This window comes from Mastigoproctus giganteus, chromosome 9 (genome assembly GCF_048544385.1).
Source record: "Mastigoproctus giganteus isolate SK-2022 chromosome 9, ASM4854438v1, whole genome shotgun sequence".
NCBI classification, from domain to species: Eukaryota; Metazoa; Arthropoda; class Arachnida; order Uropygi; family Thelyphonidae; genus Mastigoproctus; species Mastigoproctus giganteus.
In genome coordinates this window covers 103,323,625-103,348,957 of record NC_143583.1, presented here as the reverse complement: position 1 = coordinate 103,348,957, position 25,333 = coordinate 103,323,625, and the positions used below count along the sequence as shown (strand labels likewise).

Here is a 25,333-nt window from a genome sequence, read left to right as displayed (position 1 = left end):
CTCATACCACCATAGTCACCTTTACGAAAGCAAAAACTCTTCCCTTTACCCTTGATGGTAGTTACCTCTTTGGGTAAATCCCACTTCAGCACACTGTGATCACTGCCACCTAGTGGTTCCTTTATCTGCAGATTCTTGATGCATGAAGAATCACTACTGATAATCAGATCGAGAGTATTACTCCCTCTAGTTGCCTCCCGAACATGCTGCTGTAGAAAACAATCATCCAATAAATCCACAAAAGCCTTGCTAGTGTGTGATGACCAACACACAAATTCCAGTCGATATCCGGGAAATTAAAATCCCCCCTTATAAGACACTCTAATTTACTGGCCCACTATTTCTCTGCACAATTGCTCATTATACTCATCAGATGCATTAGGCCTATAACACACACACACCTACTCTCATTTTTCCTTTCCCAGTGCTTATGTCACACCAAACAGACTCAACATTGCATTGTCCACCCACATCAATTGGATGCACTTTCTTAGATTTTATGTTTTTCTTAGCTAACAGCATAACCCGTCCTCCCTTCCTGTACACATTGTACTCTCCAAATTCCAGTTCTGCACTGCTTATATCTGTGTGACAACATGTCTCTGATATACCAACAATATCTGCCTTTGATGTCTTGACTAGCACTTCAAGCTCATTGAATTTATTAACTATACTCCTAGAATTGGTGTATATGCAAGTATACATGCACCTGTTTCTACTCTTAGTTACCCTAACACAGCCGAAGTATTTACTTGTCCACTATGACTCCCAGCAGTCCTGGATATTCCCATTTCCTTGCTTTCCAGGCTGCTGCTCAATTGCATTTCAATAGAAGTAGTGCAAGAATCACTTTTACCTCTGCCAGCAGCTACTCTTAATCTATTAGTCCATGTATCCTCCCAAGCTAGCAGTTTTCCGACCCACCAACTCTGCCTCAATAGCACCCTTTCTATTTAAGTGTATCCCATCCCTGTAGAAGCAGTCTCTCCTGTTAACAAGCACAGACCAGGCTGAGAAAAATTCTACCCCTTGAGCCTTGTACAATCTCTCCAGGGCAGAACTGATTGACAAGGCTCTCATCATATACTCCCTGCTATCGTGTCTGGGCAGAATTGCAGACACTTTCAAATTCAACCCTAACTTACGGCTTTTTTTCAGCATTGTCTTGTACTTGTTAAGTAATTTTGCAGGGCTCCTACTCTTAATATCATTAGTGCCAACGTATACAATAATATCACCCTTTGTGCCCTTAAAGGATGATATCTGCACTACAACATCATCAACCTTTGCTCCTGGCAGACATACCCTGGTCCTGTTCCATTTATCCTTTTTGCACAATAAGTTCCCCATTTCCCTGACAACAGAGTCACCTACAACAACTAGTTCCTTTGGGACCAGAGGATTCTGCCTTGGAGGTTGCCGCCGTGTTGCGTGATGTTCAAGTGCAAGCTCTGGCATTGATGTGGGTAGCTGAGAGCTTGATGAACCCCTCAATTTAAATCCTTCGAGGGCATCTACCTTGTCCTTCAATTTCTCATATAAGCCCATAACAATGCTGAGTTGGCACTTGATTTCCTCGCACTCCGTACATCGTGCACACACAAAGGCAATATCATGTCCTGTTCCTGATTGCTCCACAAACATCAAACAAGCAGTGCATGCATTTCAATAGACTGTGATTCAGAGGACAACCCCCCCCCCTCAGTTCTCCCCTGAGCCACAGCACTTCCACTAGTTTGAGCCTTTTGCTTTGCTGCTCTGGTCTGAGTCACGATTTCTATTCAAGTTCAATAAAATTCCAATACAAAATATAATCCTAAACCTATATCCCAATGCAGTTATAACACTATATATATGTATTTCGGTATTGAATATTATCTCTGAGTTATGTTATATGATTTTCTTATCCCCTGTCAACTTATATGTATTAATTTATGATGTTACGTTTGTAATAACTAGGTCACTATATTTATTTAGTTAAAAAGTACAATTCAATTGACAATTCAATTTAATAAGATTAATAAATTTTACTGATTAATTGATACTACTATACTCGCTATCTAGTTTTCCGTTAAACTTTACACCAACACACAGTGTATCGTATAATGGCGGGAAGTTACGAACGGTTAATCTATGGATACGAGGCATTATTTACTTTCCAAATCACGCTATCTAAATTCAAAATAAACCACGGAGCTTGACTGGGTCTATAAGCTACTTATAGATAATAATTTAATCTAACAATTAAGTCAATAAAGCAGCTAAGTATAATAATTAAAAACTTTTTAATTACGAAAAGTTTTTAATTATACTTAGCCGCTTTATTGACTTAATTGTCTAAAATCAATACATTATCTAAAATCTCTATCAATTTACAGTACTAAACAAGCAAAAAAGGAATGGCTCATTTATATAAAGCCTCTCATGTATACATTTGGCATTAGTAACAGTGATGTCATGTTGCCACCTATGATTTTGATTTTGTGACCTTTGTAAGGAGTTGCATGCTTACTACTTCATTCACAGTTTGCTGTACAGAGTAATAAAATATCGCAATATATATTTAAAAAAAAAAAAAAAAAAAACAGAAATAATTGAATTAAAAGTAATTCAATTTAATTAAAAAAAACACAAAAATAATTAAATTAAAAGTACATAGTGATTCTTAGTGCAAGTTTATTGCAATACATTATTATGTGAAATCAGAAAGACTACTGTAAAAAGGGAGAGGAAGGTCAGCTTATATAATGAATACATATTGCTGGTTAGTTTGCTGGAAATTTGATGTTAGAGCTGCATACTCAATTTTGGAATGATGTAACTCAGCTAAAATGGCAGTTTATATGCAGATTTTTCTTAACTGACTTAATTGTGATGTTATAAGCAATTTATTTCCTAGATCACTTTAACTGAGTTTGATGATATGTGTATATAAAAAGAGAAGCTGTTAGAAAATTTTGGGTGATGTCCTGAAACATACCATATAAGCATTACTTTCAAATTTGTCTGATGTTCAATTGTTTACACATTTAAAATCACCTTTCAGGGTAAGGCAATGATGTGAGAGAGAGATGATGTTTAACAAACAATTTGAGGCAAGTTATACGTACAAAGCTCAGATTTCTTTAACACTGGTAGGAAAATTTTGATTAAACAATGAGACAAATTTCTCAATTGTTTTGAATACAGAAAATGTGTACAGGTGGTAGTTCCATATGTACAATACGCTCCAAAAAGTACATGAACACTGCTAAGTTTCAAACTAATACCACTAATCACTCACTTTAATAGCATGTTGGTTGTCTTTTGCCCTGGCCAATGTGATACACTCCACTCTACTGGGTAAGCTTCCCACCAACAAATGACAGACTGCAGTGGGTATAGTTTTCCATTTCTCATTAAAAAACATGACTAGTTGAGCTATCTATGAAACAAATATGTTGGTCTTGCCCTCACCAGACATTCCAATTCATCATACAGGTGTTCCACAGGATTCAAACTGGAACTGCACCAGCCATTCTGACTTTTGTATGTTCATCTCCATGAACCATTCACAGCACAGACAGTATGTCATTGGGCATTAACCTGTTGAAATAAACATGTTCTGTACCAAAGAACTGTTGCATTGTGAGAAACACAGAATTGTCCAAAATGTTACCATTACCTGCACGACCATCAAAGTTGTATGGCTGTGGTATGGCCTTCAGGTGAGGACCATACCAGGTGAAACAGTTCCACACCATAACTTCTTCCAAACTTCACTGTTGGCACAATGCACTTGGCAACAAACATTCTTCTAGCATTCTCCATACCCACCACCCATCTGACTGGAATAGGATATAACAGGATTTGACACTCCATAGTACAGATTTCCACTGCTCTATGGATCAATTATGATGGTTGCTGCACTATACAAGACAAAACAGATGTAGTTGGCAATGTTTGACTTATGTGCTACCACTATCCCATGAAAACCAAAACTAGGAATTCTGTATATCTAATATGTTCATACAGACCTCAGTCCCTGTTGATGTTCTGCAGGGATGTCTAATGAGATTGTCATATATTTCCAACCTTTTCAAATATCTTATGCTCCCATGGTCTTTCTGTGTGTCAGTGGTGGTACTGTCACACTTCCATTTCATGATAACATTACCAATGGTCAACTTTGGATGATGTAGGCTGTCAGCAAATGTTTGTTAAACTGCTAGAAGCAATTTGACAAGCATTTGCTGACAGTTGATAACATATATGCCTTAGCTGATAACAGATGTGCCTCACTAAGGCAACCTGTAAAGATCTCTAACCATTCCTATAAATAAAAGAGAATATTTTCACTAAAAGATAGTATTAAAAATCTTATATCAACATATGAAGTTAGAACTTCAAAATTATAAAGTAGTTAATGCTATTTTGGCCTTTTCAAAATTCTGAAAAGGCCAAGGAATTTCCTGTACTCCTTGCTGTTTTCTTTTTATCCAGCCTAGTTTAAAATGCCTAGTAAATGCAATGATATACCCACAGTGGAATAAGCCATGTTTAAATAGCACATCTTTGTACTGTACTTCTTTCAACTTTAAAATTTTGAAGTTCTAACTTTGTATACCCTGAAGCAACACATATTCAACCATTTTAATTTTCATTGGAGATTAACCATATTTTCATTGTCACGGAACTGTCCCCATGGAAAACTTACAACTGATGAGGTACCAGTAATTCCTAAAAATGGCTGTCATAGTAGTGTCTCTCTTTAACCAATGGAGATTAACCTCTCAGTAATAGCATTAGTTTGACAGTAATGCAATATCAAGGCAGCTCATGGGAAAAACAAAGTTTGTTCTGATGTAACTGTCAAATTCACTGAATTTACTAGGCAGTTTAAACTCTGGTGACTTACAAAAACACAAAAAAGATTGATCAAATCCTTATACTTTTCATAATTCCATAAGTACAAATTTTTAAAAAATTAAAGAGAAAAAAATTTTTACCCCTTCGTCCACAACAATAGGTTTATCTGATAATAAGAGGAATTGGTCCAACAGCTGTAATGCTTTTTCAAATTTTTCGTATAAGCCAAGTCCTATAAGTTGATATGTCCTCCCAAGAATATCCTGGTGTTCTTTACCAAGAAGATATAGAGTCTTTCCTATCAAATGCTTGGGATCCTTAATATCAAAATGATCATCAAAGAATGGGTTACGAACATATGGAACCCTTACATATACCTGAAAAAGAAAGGGACAACTGATTTGTACAAAAGAACAAATAATTAAGAACACCATATAAATCATTTGGGACATCACTATATTACTACATATTAGATTCTTCTGACTTAGACGCAACATGGCAACTAGTGCAAAGAAAAATCTATTTCTACTTTCTGTACCCTAAACCAAAACTTATAATCCATGAATATCAAGAATAAACTGAACTTATTTAAATCTGTAAATGTTTATAATGACTTATGGAACTTCACTATTATTTACAATTTTTATTATTAAAAATGTAAATAATAGTTAAATTTGTTAAACGTCAACAAATGACAATAAACAAAGTCACAGTAATTTCAATCAATTCCTTGCACTTAATAACAAAGTTTGCTAAGTTTCATTTTTGCCCTCACTGTAACTTGTCACAATGCTAACAAGCTGTTAACAGGAGAGACTGCTTCTACATGGATGGGATACACTTAAATAGAAAGGGTGCAAGAATATTTGCTGATGCTGTCGAGGCAGTGTTAAGTGGGTCGGAAAACTGCTAGTTTGGGGAGGATACAAGGACTAATAGATTAACAGTAGCCACTGGCAGAGGTGAAAGTGATTCTTGCACTGCTTCTATTGAAGTGAGCAGCAGCCTGGAAAACAAGATACAAGATATTTCAGAGACTGCTGGGAGTCATCGCGGAACAAGTAAACACATGGGTTGTGTTAGGGCAGCTAAAAATAAGAACAGGTGCATGTATACTTGTAGTAGACCAATGCTAGGAGTTTGGTAAATAAATTTGATGAATTTGAGGTATTACTCAAAACATCAAAGGCAGATATTGTTGGGATATCAGAGACGTGGTGTCACACAGATATAAGGAATGCAGAACTGGAATTTGGGGAATACAATGTGTATAGAAGGAATAGACAGAACAGGAGAGGAGAGGAGGAGGGGTTATGCTATTAGTTAAGAAACACAAAATCCAAGGAAGTGAAGCCAGTCGACATTGATGGACAGGGCAGTGTCAAGTCAGTTTGGTGTGACATAAGCATAGGGAAATCAAAATTGAGAGTAGGAGTGTGCTAAAGGCATAATGACTCTGATGAGTATAATAAGATACTGTACAGGGAAATAGAGTGGGCCAGTAAATCAGAGAGTCTTATAATGGGGGATTTTAATTTCCGAGATATTAACTGGAATTTGTGGGTTGGTCACTCACACACTAGCAAGGCTTTTGTGGATTTATTGGATGATTGTTTTCTACATCAGCATGTTCGGGAGGCAACTAGAGGGAGCAATACTCTTGATCCGATTATCAGTAGTGATTCTTCATGCATTAAGAATCTGCAGATAAAGGAACCACTAGGTGACAATGATAACAGTGTGCTGAAGTGAGATTTACTCAAGGAGGTAATTACCATCAGAAGTAAAGGAAAGGGTTTTTGCTTTCATAAAGGCAACTATGATGGTCTGAGACAGTATTTAAATTCTATAAAATGGGACCAACTGATGATGTTACCAACAGGAAATTCAAAATGAACTAATTCAAAGAACTAATCTTGGAAGCTACCAGGCTTTACATACCAACTAAGAAATATTTTTCAAGGTTCAGGCCTAAATGGATGTCAGATGAACTAATGAGACATATGGCAGAGAAGAAAAATGCATGGGATACATACAAATTAATGGGTGACATGGAAGCCTATAATAGATATAAGTTGGTCTGTAACAAGTCACAAAGGAGATTAGGCAGGCAAAGGCAGATTATGAGAAATCCTTGGCAAAGGATGTAAAGAAAAACAGAAACGAGTTCTTTACCTATTTAAACTCAAGAAGGAAAGGGATAAATCAGATTGGGCCACTGGATATTGATGGTTCAACAGTTGAGGATCCTGCTCAGGTGGCTAAAAAACTAAACGAGTATTCTGCATCTACATTCACACATGAGGAGTTATTCAGGAAGGGGAATGTCGTAGGAGAAGTAAACATTGGCAGTGAGATAGATGATTTTGTAATAACCGAGAGGAAAGTGGAGGAGAAATTGTTGAGGATAAACATAAAAAAGGCACCTGGGGTGGATGGGATCTATCCAGTTATATTAAAGGAGGCAGCAAAGGAATTAAGCAAACCCCTAGCCATAATTATGAGAGCTTCTTTGGACTCAGGGGAGGTACCCATAGACTGGAGATGTGCAATTGTAACCCCAATTCACAAAGGAGGATCAAAGGCTGACACAAGTAATTATAGACCTGTTAGTTTAACTTCTGTTCAAGGAAAATTAATGGAGGCACTGGTTAAAGAAGCACTGCACGATCATCTAGACAAGAATTCAGTTATAGCTCAGACACAGCATGGTTTTGTTAAGAAGGTCTTGCCTGACCAATTTGATTGGATACTATGATGTAGTCACAAAAGAACTGGATGCAGGGAATAACTTTGATATTATATATTTGGATCTTAGAAAGGCTTTTGATATTGTTGCACATAGAAGACTGCTGCACAAACTGGAGCAATGTCGCATTGGAGGCAAACTGCTGCTATGGATAAAGGGATGGTTGAGTGGCAGAAGACAGAGAGTGGTAATCAATGGACACTGCTCAACGTGGACTAATGTTATTAGTGGAGTTCCTCAGGGTTCAGTGTTGGGTCCGTTGTTGTTTTCTGTATTTATAAATGATATTGATGATGGTATATCAAGCTTAATGTCCAAGTTTGCAGACGATACAAAGGTTGGCACGGTTGTTAAGGACACTACTGATGCTATGCTGCTGCAACAGGATCTGAAAAGGTTAAGCAGATGGGCTGAGAGCTGGCAAATGAAGTTTAACCTTGACAAATGTAAAGTACTACATATGGGAAACAGTAACCCCAGAGCAACGTATCAACTTTGCGGTACTACACTGACAGTGGTAGAGAATGGAAAGGACCTGGGGGTAATTGTGCAGGCAGATATGAAGTTCTCTGAGCAGGCAGACGAGCTGCAAGAGTAGCTCATGGTGTCTTGTCAATGATATACAGGGATAGGGAGGTGATTATTCCCTTGTATAAGGCAATGGTCAGGCCACACTTTGAGTACTGTATACAGGTCTGGAGGCCTCATTTCAAGAAGGATGTAGAGCTGCTGGAACGAGTACAGAGAAGGGCAACAAGATTAGTGAATGGAACAAAGGGTTGCTCTTACGAAGAAAGGCTTAAGTTTTGCAAATTACAGAGTCTGGAGATTAGACACCAGCGAGGTGATCTGATAGAGGTGTATAAGGCCTTGAATGGTTTGAGCATGCTCAATGCCGATGGGATTCTTCCTCTTGCTCAGAATAATCACCTGAGAGGGCATAAATTCAAATTGAGGAAAGACAGATGTAGGATAGATGTGCGGAAATTTGCCTTTAGCCAGCGGGTAGTTGGTTGGTGGAACAGACTTCCATCACTTGTTGTAGTTGATAGACTAAACAAATTTAAGGCTCAGCTGGACAGGTATTTCGAACGAATGGAGGGGTGAAATGGGAGTGGTGTTTTTTTTTTTTTTTTTTTGGCTGATGCTGAATAAGCTTGCTTTCTTGCATCATATGCCTCTACTAATGCTAAGCTGTATGATTAATTACAAAAACTTTGGTTGCAGGGAATTAAATCTATTGTTTGTACACATCAATAAGATGCTGCTTATGAAGGAGATTAACCATATATTTAATCAAGCACACATTTTCCAACTGAACATTAGGCACTTCCTATCTCTCTTTGCTTACTCTCAGCTGTTTTAGACTGATTACTGGCTCACAATGTATAACCAGCTATAAAGTTGTAATTTACAAGAGCAATAAAAGAGAAAAATGTCACCTTTTTTGTATGCATTCTTAAAGACAAGTGTGATTACTCTAGTGCCAAACTGCTTTAATATATTTCTGAATTGTAAAATGGGATTTTTTTTTCATAAATGTGCCAGATTTTGCAGAGCTGAATTTTATTGCTGCATTTTCAGTTTTGTACACTAAGTTAGATTAATTAAAATTTTCCCTTTGCAATGAAGTAGCCAGTTTATTTTATCTAAACACTCACTATGTGATGGGAGATAGCTCTCTGTCTTTTAACTTTTCAACTAATGCTGGAGTTTCCCAGGTTATTTTCTCCAATGGCTATCTTTCCCTGACTGAAAATCTCATCCACTTTGTTGATGAGAGCACACCACATTCCACCTTAAAATTCAATACACTGCTTTGCACCAACATTTAAAACTTCTCAAATGTCCACCACCTATTCCTCAAATGCTGATCACCAGGTAATTCTCAAGTGGAAAGAAGAAAACAGAACTTCAATCCTGAAACCCAACCCTGTCTTATCTTATTTCTTTCTTCCACTTGCACCTTCAATGACAATCATATTTCTCATTCAAGAAGATCAAATATTTTTTTATTGGAGGCAACTGTGTTATCTAACCTTTCTTGATATAAGCATATTAAAAATTTTATATTGATTTGTCCACGTTGAAGAAAAAATAAAAAAATAGGTTCTCTATTTCACTGTCAGAATTACTTTTCTTCTAAACAGCTAATCACTCTATTAATTACACATCTGCCTTACCATGGAATACTGTTCTCACATCTGCTTCGGATCTCCTAAAACTTGTTTTAAACTATTAGACTATTCAAAAGAGGGCAATCAGGTTAATTAATGACTTATTTATGAACTCTCTCCACTCCTTAACAGCAGATTCATTCATTCATTCATTCAGTCTGCTGCACTTCTTATCTACAGATATTTCTGTGAGCACTGTTCTTCTGAACCAGCATCTGTAATTTCATCACTTTCTTTCAAACCAGTCCAAAAACCATACCTCAAAGTAATCAAGATCCATTTACAGTAAACTATCAATACACTTCATTTATCCCTTCTACTTCTGTCCTTTAGCAACTTTTCCTGTATTTCCTGAAGATTGCAATCTACAGAATCTTCAAAACACGCACGCATGCACACACACACAGAGAGAGAGAGAGAGAGAGAGAGAGAGAGAGAGAGAGAGAGAGAGAGTATTCCAATATCTTTCATGTTTAGGGTCACTATAATTAAAAAAGATTACATTCATAATTCATAATGAGAATGAAAACCAAACTGGCAACAAATACAAAAAATTATCATAAGGTGTGATATAGCATTTTTTAAATGCCTCTAAAAATTAAAATTTAGCTAAAAGAATATAATCTGATAAATGAAATAATAGAATGCACAATGGCAGTAAATGCACCATCCTAAAGGATATACCATTCCAGACTTTACATGCTACATACTTATGATCAGGGTATTGAAGTTATCCTGACAAACAGAAACACTTCACAGTTCCTGGACTGCCATTCTGATGGATGGCTGTCCATCAGAATGGACAGCCATTCATCAGAATGGCAGTCCAGGAACTGTGACATGTTGTTTCCATCCACACTGGAACAAATGTAATGCAATATGTTGGCTGACTGCATCCCATACATTCTCTGGGAAATCCAGTCTGTTAGCTTGATTCAGTTAACTATCTTCATGAAATCATTCAATGATGCATGTTTGATAAAGAGTAGAGTAGCCATCCATTAAAAGCAACTGTTCTCCTTGAAATAAACACAAGGAAAGAATCTCACCCAGGTATTTCTTTGAAACAATGGAGCCTCCACAATTAGCCACCTCTGTAAACTCATCTGCTTCATGAAGCAGGGTGCTGCATTATAGATGATCTAGAAATCAGTGTTACTCATTGAGATTCAGTCTGTAGGCAATATCGTCTGCGAATATTACAGGGAGCCCAATGGCCTAAAGTTCTCCCCAGGGATTCATCGACTTGCTACATTCTTTGCATTTTTTGAATGACATACCAGCACACCATACTTAAATACAATTCATGCTCATGAGGTCATCGACACAACGAAAAGAGAAAATGCTATCCTGAAACTACAGCAAGCTGCTAAAACTACATTGAAACACACAATTACAGTAATAGCTGTGAAGGTTTGATTATTTGTGATTTATTCCCAGTTTTGATCTCTGACTCTACTTTAGAGGCAAAACATGTTATGGTGGTGGAATGACCTAAGAATGCTGAAAACATACCCTTTCAGGAATTGAGCTTAAAACTAGTCAGAAAAGTATGCACATTAAGTTCTCTTACTCTCTGATAATTCTACTATTTGACAAAACATCTTAATGTTTTGCACATCATTTTGTGACACCTGGATTGAGGGTACAGCATGTGGCTGCTTATTTCACATTGTAGGTTAGTGTTTGAAATAATTTTGAGATTTTAATATACTGAAATGTAGTTAATAATAGTAAACCCTGACCAATCAGGTTACAGTTAATCCGGATCGAAATATGAAAAATTCTGTTCACAATTGAGTACTTTGAAAGACACACGGGATTTGGATTTGATTTAGGTTTTTATGGGGCATAGATGACTAAGACCGTGATGCGCAAAGTCCACAGGATTTAGGGGGTAGATGAGTAACTCTAACTGCATACTGATTGAGTGCGCAGAGAGAGAGAGAGATGGAACGAATATACATTACATTGTCTTGCACGTTGTTTAGTATCATTGTTGACCCTGAGTCAGACGGATGTTATTGGTTATATCGCTTCATTTGTGTGCTTCTCTATATGTATATACATATGTATATAAGTTAACATACAATAGGCCATAGACTTAACAGACCCAAATTTAATGGACAAAATATTTCTGTCCTAAAGTCAAAATTTAGAACCATCATTATATCTGATAGGGTCGCACATCAGACAGATGTGCTGAAAATTCCTTCTCATCAAATAAAGGTTGTTTTACTGCAGGATAATGCACCTGCTTACCCTAATGCTGGGAGGTTAGTTAGCAGGGATGGGAGAATTAAATGTGTTTTTCTGCCTCCTAACTATTACTATTACCTTTTAGTAATAGTGGACACCCCTTCCCCCAATTACTCTGTTAAATCAATGGCCTACTGTATTTTATATAATTATGGGTTCTAAAGAATTAAAAAGTGAAATAAAAATAAACTTCACTGATACAGCCGATGGATCAGGGTGTAATCATTGCATGTAATAGGTTGTATAAGAAGTTTTTGGAAGAAGTGATGGTTGTTTTGGAAGAAACAGAAGATGCAGAAGAAGATACAAGAGGCACCAGGACACTGCAAAATTTACATGCACACAACATCAGATCTGCTATCTTCAACTTAGCAGCTGTGTGGAAAGACATGAAGACCTTGGGCCAATGCTGGAAGAAGTTGTATGGTGTAGAACCTGAAATGGACTTTGAAGGAGTTGAGGTGTCTAATTTTCAGAACACTCTTCTGAGGGCCCGCAACAAAAATGCAACTGAGAATGATGTGGAACAGTGGCTCGAAAATGATGAAGGCGATCTGGGCTATCAAATTTTTTCTGAGGTGGAGACTGCAGAAAATGTTCTTCATGGAGAACAAGAGGACGATGATGATGACAAAGATATTCATCATCCTAAACTGTCTGTCAATTATCAAATTTTTTTTATCAAATTATAAGGCAATATATGGATAACATCATACATTATATTGAATCATCATCAGACCGTGATGTGCTTCCTTATTATGAAAATTTTATAGAATTTTGATCTACAGTAATAAGGAAGCAGCATCAAGGTGTAAGGCAACTGAAACTTAATGATTTCTTCAAGATCACTTCATCAATTGGACCTATTTCACCAGAACCCTCTACTAGAAAGGAATTAACACCACTCCCTCCAAATGACAATTGTTTCTGACTCTGAAAATTGATTCTTTCAATTAAATTAATATTGAATATTATGTATCTTTTTTGATAATTTTTTGTATTTATTTTATTCAATGGGGTTTAAAAATTTTAAAGTATTTTTTCCCCCTCTAAAATTGCTTTAAATGAAAAAACTAATGTTTGCATTGAAAACAACTGTGTGAGCTTTAAGAAAAAAAAAATTAAAAAAGTGGTGGAAATACTCCATTAGTTACATTGTTTAGTTGTTGATGTGTTTAATTAAAATAAAGTTTAGTTCCTGTCATAAATTTATTTTTAACAGATGTTTTTAGTGGCATGTATAAATTACTCAATGTACATTATAATAATATTTTATTCATACTTATACATTATAATAATATTTTATACATTATAATAATATTTTATTCATACTTATACATTATAATAACATTTTAATACATTCTGTACATTGTACGTTCGTTATTAATATATGTTTTTAAAATACATTCGATTTAACGGACTTTTGGTAATAGTGGACACCCCTTCCCCCAATTACTCTGTTAAATCAATGGCCTACTGTATTTTATATAATTATGGGTTCTAAAGAATTAAAAAGTGAAATAAAAAGAAAACACTTTCACTTTACTTTAACTATCATTAACAAGCTCAAAATGATAGAACAACTTGAAAATGGGGTTCCTGGGGAAAAAAAAAATTACTGAGAATTTGGTATTGGCCAACAGGCTGTGTCAGATATTAAAAAACAAAAAGAATTTATAAAGATATTTCCTTTAAAATTCGATGTGGGGAGTGATAAAAGCAGTGCATCAAATAGACAGTGAGTGTTGCTGGAAGAAGCTGTATTTAACAGGTATACCCAGCAACACCAGAGTAGTAAGATATAAGAAGAAATGAATCACTTATAAGTTTATCAAGCGGAAATCTGCTGTACACCAATGGAAACAGTGAAAAGAGTGAAGGTGGAGTTGGGTTTCTGGTCCATAAAGATTTTAAAAACAACATTTTTCAATTCAAAAGTACATCACCAAAGGTGTCAAGACTAATACTCAAGATTTCTAAGCGGTACAAGCTAAAGATTATAATGATTTTTGCACCAACATCGAGCCATGATGATGAAGAGGTTGAAGAAATGTACGCCGAAATTGAGTCTTCTAGATGAGCAGAAAACCCACTACACTATTATTATGGGGGACTTCAATGCTAAGGTTGGAAAAAGACAAAACAGCACAGAAAGGGGAACAATAGGAAATTTTGGAATTGGTGAAAGAAATGAAAGAGGTGAAAGACTTGTGGAATTTGCAGAATCTCAAGGACTGTCAGTAATGAACACTTTTTTCAGGAAAGGGTGAACAGAAAGTGGACATGGAAGAGTCCAAATGGATTAACAACTAATGAAATCGACTTCATCCTCACTAACAGAAGATATATTGTGAATGATGTTACCGTCCTGAATAAGGTAAATGTTGGAAGTGATCACAGAATGGTAAGATGTACACTTGATATAAATGTAGGAAAGGAAAGGAAAAAACTGACTCGAGTAAATAATACAAAAGTCTTTGAGATAACAGAAGAGGAGAAAAAGCAGTATGTACTGGAACTTAAGAACAAGTTTGAGCTTCTTCAGACTGCTCAGGACCAAGATATCGACGAGGAATATTACAACTCTCTGAAAGTGAAAAAGCCCAAGAAATCTATAGGGGAAAAAAAAATCCAAAGAAGAAAAAATAAGTCAAGAAACACTTGTCATGATGAACCGAAGACAACAAATGAAGAGGAAGAAAAACACTGACAGGGAGAAAATTGAGTATACTGAGTTATGCAAAGCCATTAGAAAGAGACTCAGAGAGGACGTAAGAAGATTTAACACAAGAAAAGTAGAAAAAGCATTAAGGGAAAACAAAGGATTTAAATCAGCAGCCATGAGCAGTAATACAGAAAGACAAATGATACTGAAACTGAAGAATAGCGATGGTGTACTTATAAACAGCAGAGAAGGCATAATTCAAATAGCAGAAGACTACTATAGAGAATTATACAAGGAGCGAGGGAATGATGCCAGCAGTGAGGAAGATGGATTGCAAAGTAGCAACACATACGACATACTCGATATTCTTCCTGATGAGGTAGAACATGCATTGAAGAAAATGAAGAATCAGAAAGCCCCAGGGGAAGATGAAGTTACTGTAGAGTTGTTAAAATTGGGAGGAAGAGACATAACACAAAAACTGGCAAGGCTCTTCACAAAGTGCATTAGAAAAGGTGTGACGCCTAAGCAGTGGAATAATGCAACCATAGTTTTGCTGCATAAGAAAGGAGATAAATCAGAAATTGGAAATTATAGACCAATTAGCTTGTGATCCCACATCTACAAGTTGTTCACAAGGGTCATTACTAACAGATTAGAAAGAATACTTGATGAGAATCAACCGAAAGAGCAAGCTGGCTTTAGGACAGGATTCTCAACTATGGATCACCTTCACGTAATATCACAGCTAATGGAGAAAGCAAATGAATATAAAACACCATTATGCCTGGCATTTGTGATTACGAAAAGGCATTTGACTCCATACCGCATAAGGCAATGTTTAGAGCACTGGAAAGACAAGGCATAGATGAAAGGAGTTCGACAAGGAGACAGACACAATATCTCTGAAGCTGTTTACTGCTTCCCTTGAGGAAGCTTTCAGAAGATTAGACTGGTCACAGAAAGGAGTCAATGTGAACGGAGAGTACCTAAACCATTTACGATTTGCAGATGATGTGGTCATAAGCCACGATCCCAAAGAATTAGAGGAAAATCTTAATCAGTTATGCACAGTTAGTAAGGATTTTGGACTAAAGATGAATATGGCTAAAACAAAAGTAATGATGAAAAAGTATGCCACAGAAAGGGAAATAATGATTGAAGGAGCAGTAATTGAAAAGGTGGAGTCATATACTTATCTGGGACAAGTTATTAGCTGTAATAATGATAAATGGGTAGAAGTCAAGAGAAGAATAAATTTTGGATGGATAGCATTCAGGAAATATTGTCACATACTGAAGAGCAATATCCCAGTTTGTCTGAAACGTAAAATAATGAACCAATGTATACTCCCCACCATGACTTATGGAAGTGAAACTTGGGCAGTCACCAAAAGAATGGAAGAGAAGCTGAGAACTACACAGCGAAGAATGGAACGAATTATATTGGGAATCAGACTGTTAGATAAGAAGAGAAACATGGATTAGGCAGCAAACTCAAGTAAAGGACATTCTCATCAAAACTAAAGAACTAAAATGGTCTTGGGCAGGACACATAGCTCGAAGACATGATGACAGATGGACTAAGAAAATAACAGAATGGTATCCAAGAGGAGCGAGAAGAAAACCTGGAAGACAAAGGTGGAGATGGATAGATGAAATTCGTGAGTTTGTGGGTAGTAAATGGATGCCCAGTGCTCAAAACAGAAGGAACTGGAAAGTTGCTGGAGATGCCTTCATCCTGCAGTGGATTGAAAATGGCTGATGATGAATCTGGTGTTGATCACTGCTGGGTAGTAAGATATATCTTACTACCCTGCAATGATCGAGTGCCACCTAATAAATATATAAAAAGACAGTACATTTATCCATCTATTGATGGATAAATGTATTGTCTTTTTATAGTTTTTAAATAAAGGCTCTGCAGTGATATATATATATTTTTTTATTTTCATCAGCACTTACCTATATCATTAAATTTTTCATTTATTTGTGTTCTACGTTTTTTTGTCTTTTAGGGCTATATTTTGCTTCACTAATCAGGATTATCGCTTAATCTGGATGACCTCTCCCCCAATTACTCCAGATTAGCAAGGGTTTACTGTATACTGTTTGAATTCCTATTTGACATAGGTTAGTTTATTTTTGTATTTAGATAAGTACAGTCAGTCCTCATATAGCACGATAGTTGTGTTCCTAGAAACCCTCGTGCAATGCAAAATCGTGCAATATAAACAACAGGCCCTATGGGAAAAATAGGGTTAGCTGCCGACCACCCAAGATTGAACACACGCTTGTAACCAAAACGTTACCAACCACAATAAATTATCGTAATAAAATACAAAAGTATTTTATTACGACTATTACATAATAAAATATTGCTAATGCTTTTGCTTCTATCGTAAGCAAACTTGTTTTTTGTTTGATTTTCTATCCAAACAGATGACAGCCGTTCTATCTCTTACAATTCTTTGTGTTTTAATCTAATGGATTTTAATTACACTTTGAGTTGTTTCTGCTATGAAAGTTATTTTTATTTTCTCTGCATTCTTTGTAATCTAGGTGTTGCCTCATTTAGGGATGTAGCACGTGCAATATCACATGGTCTTTCATTTCGCTCAAAGCATTTCACAATTTCATATTTTTTCTCTATCGACAGAGGCGGCATGGCCATAAGCCTTACCGGGGGAAACCCCGGTGGGCTGGAGGCCGGTGTAATTTTGGCCATAAACGGAATTTTCCCGGGTAAGAATTTTTGACCCAGTCCGCCTCTGTTTATCGATATTGCTTTTCTTTTTCTCTCTGAATCTGTAGTGTCTTCACCAGGACGCTTCCTTTTCACACATTTTAAGTATTTTGCTCATTTTTAGGGAATAAAGCAAAATTACAAAATGAGGAGGCACGCTTGATACACATAAACAAAGCTGTGCACGTGTAGCAACTGAATAAACAACACCATAAATGCAGAGACACTATGAACTCCTCACTAGCTCACATTTTACTAAAGCACATTTCCGGGGGTTACTACCATAAAACAATAAAAACAATTTCCAGTTGCGTTCCTGCTAGTGGAATCTGTTATAAACTGGTAGTAAACTCGATCTAATTGCATTTGCGATAATACCGATAGCCGGAATTGTGTTGGTTTTTACGTTATTATGGTGAAATGTGTTTCCCCTTCACTGATATAAAAAACAAATACATTTTCAGAATCTTCTCTTCATTCCTATTGTGTTGCGTTCAGTTGGGGTGATTCCACGTTCGACTGCCATTTCTTGTAAACACAAAGGCGAATCGTGCATAAGTGAATTCGGTTCGTGTTACATACGATATCGTTCCCCTATTTATAAATCGTGTATGATCAAATTCGTGTAGTGTAAACACGTGTTATACGAGGACTGACTGTATTTGGAAAGCTACAGCTTAATATTCAGATAAGATCTGCTGTCGATATTTTGGTGGGAAGTTCGTAGTTTTCGAAGGGTAGCTTAAATTTAATTTCGCTAATGATTAAAAGTTTTGTCAGCAGTATCATTTCTGTAATACTTTGTTAATTTAAATTACGTAGTATATGGCAAGTTTAAATTTGTAAAGCTACAGCTTAATATTCAGATAGCCTTTGTTATAGATATTTTGGTGGGAATTTTGTAACTTTCATTCAGTAGCTTAAGTTTAACTTCTTTAGTGATTTAAGTTTTGTCAACGGTTTAATTTCTGCAATATTTTGTTAACATAAATTCTGTAATATATATATTGTAAATTTCAATTCTGTAATCTTTGTAATATTGTAAAGTAAAATTTTCTTTAAAATCAACTTACAATACTTAGTCCGGGCACATTGGGACTGAAAAAGAAATGCTTGTGGCAATTTCCAGTGCAAGTTGCAACTTTGTCATTTGTATAGCCTATGGCATGTATTCTAAGGCTGGTCTAGTAAACAAACCTAACTACTCATCTGGTGATTCTATTTTTTGCAGCCAATGTAAGGAGTGTACCAATCTCAAATTATAACTTGGTGCATTATGAGAAGAATTTGAGCACTGAAGAAACAAGTGCTTGCCCTAGAAACAAATGTAACTGGGAGCTCGACAGGGACTCAAATATCTCCTGACCTGCCAAGTGATTCGGGTTCCAGAAAAGAATAGTCAAAAGTGCAGACTGCTCTGGTCGAAGGTGTTCTAGTTTTATTGGGAGACTACTGTCAGGGAAATGTGTAGCATTTTGTGTAATAAAGACAGGTGGTCCAGAACTAGAGTGTGTTTGCCAGGAGCAACAATTGATGATGGTCAGAATGTGTATGTATCTGCAATTCTGCCCAGACATAATAGGAGGGATTATATACTGAAAGAGTTGTGGATTATTTTTTTATCAGTGTGGCGCGCATTTGTAGGTATAAGGAATCTATTTTCTAGAGATAGTATTCATTTGAACAAAGGTGGTGCAAGGAGTTTTGCCAATATCATTGAGGATACCCAAAGAGTTCGGGAACATTGCTAATGAGGGGGGGGAATTGGCAGAAGGACAACTGTATGATGAAAGACTCAGATTATGTGGGCTACAGGGCTTGGCAACCAGGCACCTCATGGGTGACCTAATTGAGGTTTATAAGGCTCTGAGAAGAATTAGCAAAATGAGGTGGAATTCTCATTGTTATAAAGAATTCAGAACTAGGGGTCATAAATTCAAATTACAGGGGTTGAAGTTTAGATCAGATTATAAGAAGTTTTCTTTTAGCCAGTGAGTCTGATTGCTGGAACAAGTTGACCACAAAGGTAACTGAGACTGACAGTTTGAATAAATTCAAAGGTCAACTGGATAGTTACCTGCATGAGAAGGGAAGCATTAAATTTGTATTTTCTAATCTAGTTGGCTTTTTTTTTTTTTTTTTTTCCAGCAAAAGTAGTTTCCTTGCACTATATGGTGAATACTATTACTGGTAAAAAAAAAATAAATAAATAATAACTTTTGTTTTTAAAAATGGTGCCAAGCAAATGTGGGAGTATTACATGCATTTGAGTTTGACTGTGGTTTGAGCACATGTGACTGATAAATATGATTAATGGTTCTATCTTTGTCAAAATGATTAATTCTTAAATCCTCTGGCCTGCGTGGCTGTGCAGCATATAAACAGAACTTTTTTATAAACATTTCATTTAAGCTTGATGACGCCCAAATGCAATGTACAACTGATTTTTTTTTTAACTTACACAGAATTCAGTAATTTTTATGTATTTTTACACCAAGAGTACAAAAATGTTCCATTACTCACCATCTATTTTTTATTTATTTATTTTTTTTTTTTTTGGAAAAGTACATTTGTGATTTCTTTGACACAGTCATATCTTCTAAGCATTTGGCTTGGAAAATGTCACACATGCAACTATTAGTTAATATAATGACAAATATTACTCAACCAACAGTCAAGAGATCGTGTCATGGAGATTGATCGGTCACAAAGTAATCAAACTAACATACAGCAGGCAGTAAGAAAGCAATAAGATAGTTTATATGTCCTGAACGAAAGTGCATTAATAATTCCAATTTACTTGTGCGTGTGTATGCATATAACTGACTGCGTAAAACCCCAAAATTTGCTCCATTGATTAAGAAGGTGTATGTGTCATATTCAGGATGCCTGAATAACATGTTGCTCACATGAAAAAATACTATGAAAAAATTCAAGTTCTTTAATAAGTATTGGCTATCATAAATTCTTGGAATACTTGTGGTGACAGCATTTCTTGGGATACTGATTGTAAAATCAGTATCCCAAGATTGTAAAATTCATAGAAAACAATACATTTGAAGTCACATCTTAAATCCGACAGAAAAAATACAATAGCAAGTCAGAATCCTAAACCAGAAAATTGTACATAACTCAGAAATCTGAGCTGCCAAAAATTTTCCAAAACATTTTGGAAAACTTTTTGGTAAGGCAATAGAAACCAAATGTGCTTTTATGAGGTACACATCAGTCAGTGCAAAAATATCATTACATTAAGATCAGATTAATCACTACCCAAATTGCTGTTTAAATATACTTACTGCTATTCAATATTCTCATCATTTGGAATCATATTTGGTGTTACAATATGAAACACCAAACAATGAGAGCTATAGGCATGATAACACAGCTTTCAGGAAGTTAATGTCCTCGTTTGAACAATTAAATAACTCTTAGGCAATAACTATCCCAATCAAATTCTTTCATAACCCACACTTAAGACTATGGAAGAGGTGATTCCTAACTTGTTTTAACTTGCAACAACGTAAATCCAAATTAAATATATACATTATTGTATAATGTAGGGGTATAGTCTCATTTTGTATGCAGCAACAGCAAGGAACAAACTACATTTTTTATTTGGTGCATTGATCTCATGTTGTAAAGGCATGTTACTACAAGTTTCCTCAATATCAACACTACTCTGAATAAAAAGCACTACTCTAATGGAAAGTATACTGCTATTTATTCAACGTATATGCCATTATTCAGATCAATGCTACTTGGTACATTGATGTGTACAATATGTTACTTTGCTCATTGCTGTGTACAATATGTTACTTTGCTCATTGCTGTGTACAAAATAAAAATATGCCATACTTGTACAATAATGTTTGTAGTTGCCTTTGCCCTAAATTTACTTGATTAAACACGTACTTTGAACTTAAGGAATTTTGGCAACACTATTTTATAATCTGGTAACATATAAAATTATGTCACAAGAGCTTGGTCAGGAATTTCTGGCCATGGAGCCATATTCAGAAGATATCTATAAGAGCCATTTATATGCAAAAAGTTTGTTTTAATTTGTAAGTGGTGCACATAAGATGAAAATCTTATTTCACAATACAAAATGATAAAATAATAAAATGATCCGCCATGATAATGCCACCATAATAACTTCGGTTAATTTACTGCATGCAGGCATGATGCATTTGCACTAACTTATATATCTATTCAAGAATATATATAAAATTAAATTATATGAAATTAAATAAAATACAAAATTAAAAAAGTATAACGTTTCCGTATCATACTTTTATAATAACAATGTGCTAGTTACCAGTCAACTGGAGAGCAAGGTTTTTAGAATATTTTTTTACCTCTTCTTCTTCATCATCAGTCTTTCTTTCATTGTCATCCTTTTTGGGTGTGCTTGTATCCCACGGCAGTGGTTGGCATTCACGAAGATACATGTGGCAGGAATATAGAGCAAGTATCCGAGTTATAGGATTGTTGAAGTCTTCCTGTAGCATTAACAAAATAGCTGTTGTGGTTGCATCTAAAACATTAATGCATGTCATTAATATTTGTCTTTTTTTTTCTTTTGAGTTTTTAGAGAATTTCATTACAGATGAATTAGGACACATGCCTGTTGAGAGACATTGATGCTATTTACAGATAATAACATGGGTACAAATACAATTCCATTTGTGGTAAAATAAAATGTTATAAAAAATTAATACAAAAATGCTTTTGATTTAAATTTATACCATATAAGCAGATATTGCCCAAGTACATACTATATTAATTTTATTATGTTTTCATTATCTTCTTACATCTACAATTTTTTTTTTATTTTCGAATAATAGCTTTTATTAACTATTTTTGTCACTGAAATTTTGAAACAACTATTATGAATCTACTTGATTCATTATATTCAGCATCACCCAATCATATTATAAATGCTGTTACACAAACAAAAGTGCAAGTGATACAGATTATAACTGTCAGTGTGCACATATATCCAGTATTGAATGAATATGGAGAGACAAGGGATAATACAGAAAGCTACATAAAGTCTATATTATATCTGGAGTCATTTCACATGCTATAATAACTTTCATTCTCAGGTCTGATTTTTAACAGCTCTGAAAATTATCTTTTATCTTCAAAGTGGATTTCACAGTTTATAACAGCCTTTGAAGTATGAACAGTATGCGGATGGCCAACGGACATCACAAAGCTTTATGCCCTCAGCTATTTTTATAACTTGGTAAAAGATAATCAAAAGCTGCAATATTTTGAAAATATTTCCAGGAATCATTCCAATTTTACACAAAGAATGAAAATATGGTTCACTTTGTTTCCCCCAATCTCTTGAATGTACCAATCTCAACTGGCTATCGGTGAACTTGGTTGAGACTTTTACATTACGTCACTTACACGTCATAGCTTGTTTTTATTTACACATTCAGCATTTGATCTCATGGGTAACAGTAATCATAGTATGACATTTCATTTACTAAAGTGCCTAAAGAAACTTACTTAAAGGAACCTAACCAAACTTCAATGATATTTCAGAAGTATCCTGTCATTCCATCTTGTTCACCAAGAATGTTACTTTGTAGTGAACTTTTGACCATAACAAAAGCTTCTGCTAAAGACAGTGACCAGTGAACATACACACATTATGTACCATCTTTTAGCCAACCATGGTTAATGTATATGGCAACTATTGTAAAATCAGAAATTTAAGACTTTATAGATATAACTTCACTGTATATGTAGCTGTCTGTTATGACTTTACATTACTAAATCTATAAACATTTTGTTTAATTAAACAAATTATTATTATTATTGCAAACTTGGAAACTACAGTCGGGCCTGTGTCCAGAATTCTCTCCTCACCTAGAGGAAACTTTGACATTCTTAATATAAAAAAAGAGTGATGTTACAACTATTATCCTAACATTCTATGTTTCTATCAACTAGGTCATTTTTAGTTTGGAAGAGATGTTACAGTGTAATGGCATCCTATTCTTACTGAAGGCAAAAACAAGCTGGGAAAGCAGCTGCATAGTAAATTGAAGAAAATTGTATTGAGTTTATGGCAAAATAGTAGAAATACACCTGAGAAGCAACTTCATGAAATCATTGAATTAATGGTTGAAGTTACCAACATCTTTAGAGTACAGAGTTTCAGTGTACAGAGTGAGGAAAGAACTCTGGACACAGGCTCTTCTTAACAATTTGCCTATGGTCATCAAGAACAAATGCAAACTGTTAACAACCAAACTGTCAAAACAAATCAGCATTATCAATCAGTTAACATGGCATGCTGAATCAGCAATACCAGAGGAACAGCAGGGGGTCGGGGGAGTTGCTCCCAGGTACAAAACTTCAGGGGCACAAACTGAAGGACAAGTTCTTATAGGTAAAGAAAATCATCTATAAAAGTAATGTGCTAGTGGATCAACCGTAGATTCATTCTACGCTCTTCTGAAACTCTTGCAATCATTTCAAGTGTTTAGAGATATTTATCAATGTAAAAACATAGTATTCATTCCAAGATGCTAAGTCCATCAGGCACACCATTTTATCTCGTTAATATTGTTCTGCATACGTTTTTCTAATTCATCTCCTCTTATCTCTCTCTCTTTCAAATAGTTATCAATTATATATCCTACCATAACCTTTGCTACTTCGTAGAACGACTGCTAAAAACTGTGAAATCTGAATGAAAAGGGTGTCTTAAGCGAGGTGTGAGTCATCCCTTTCTTACAAAACTGGCCGGACTACAATGTAAATACATATTAATCTTTACAATTTTCAATTGGATTATACTCTGCCACCTAGTCTAATAGAATTATTTTGTTCGCTACATTTCCCTCTTGTTAGTTCCATAAAGAATACCGTTAAGGAAACATCAACAGAAATGTAGTTTCTTGTTCATTTTAGCAAATTCACCATCAATACAGGTAATATATAACAGTCTGGAGTTTTCTTTATTATTTAAAAACATATTTTCCTCTCTCAGCATTGTATATGTAAGGTATGACTCATAATATATTTTTTTATAGCTGATACAGGTGTTCCAGTAAAACTCACCACTGTGGCATTTAAATTGAAGAGGTTAGTTTAATATCTTTATAAATTTTTGATTGTAACCCGATTATTTATACTCTACACCCTTTAATAATTTTACTTAGATCTATAAAACTATTTCTGATTTACAGCTATTATAATTAAATTGTTGGTATCATTAATTATTATGGTTTTTTCTTATTGAAGCATAATACCATGATTTTTACATTGATAATTGAATCCACAAAAGATATTTATCACTGTAAAAACAAATATTTATTTTTACATTGATAAGTATGGGTTCAATTTTCAACTTATCTCTGACAAAATAAATGAATGGGCCTCCTCCTTGGCCCAGTGACTTTTTTTGTGCATTCAAAAAAATTAACTATTACAAAAACTGCTTAGTAAATGCTGGAATAGTAATTGTGCAGCTTGGTTATCTTTAAAAACTTAATGTCTAAATTCTAGTGTTGCACACTTGCCTAATGTAGATTTTAGTAAAAAAATCTACACTTTAAAAATATTTAAAAGAGCAAAAGTTAAAAACTTTTGAATTAACTTTCATCCATTCCTATCCTAGGTATGTACAAAACAAACCTAAGCAGTGCCCAGAGTAGGAAAAGAAAATCGGAGAGAAAATTAGAAGCTAGGAAGTCAAGTAAACTACAGCATTTCTTTTTGGATAAGAAAAGGACAAAAAGCAAGGAGAATGAACAAAAATATTCATATGGAGATGATGAAAAACTAGTTGATGATCCAAAAATAAGCAATAATCTGAAGAATAAGGCAGTTGAGATTAACAAAATTGAAGATGAAGCAGTA

General features: G+C 35.2%; 1 protein-coding gene across 1 annotated transcript in view; it reads right to left on the bottom strand.

Moving 5' to 3' along the window:
• Positions 1-25,333, bottom strand: part of LOC150080605 (uncharacterized) — a 98,032-nt gene that overhangs the window by 22,077 nt on the left and 50,622 nt on the right. The window contains exons 6-7 of the mRNA XM_090381205.1: positions 21,805-21,983; positions 4,989-5,225 (exon numbers count right to left, since the gene is read on the bottom strand). Of these exons, the coding sequence (XP_090237331.1) occupies positions 4,989-5,225; positions 21,805-21,983 (416 nt within the window). The remainder of the gene's footprint in view (positions 1-4,988; positions 5,226-21,804; positions 21,984-25,333) is intronic.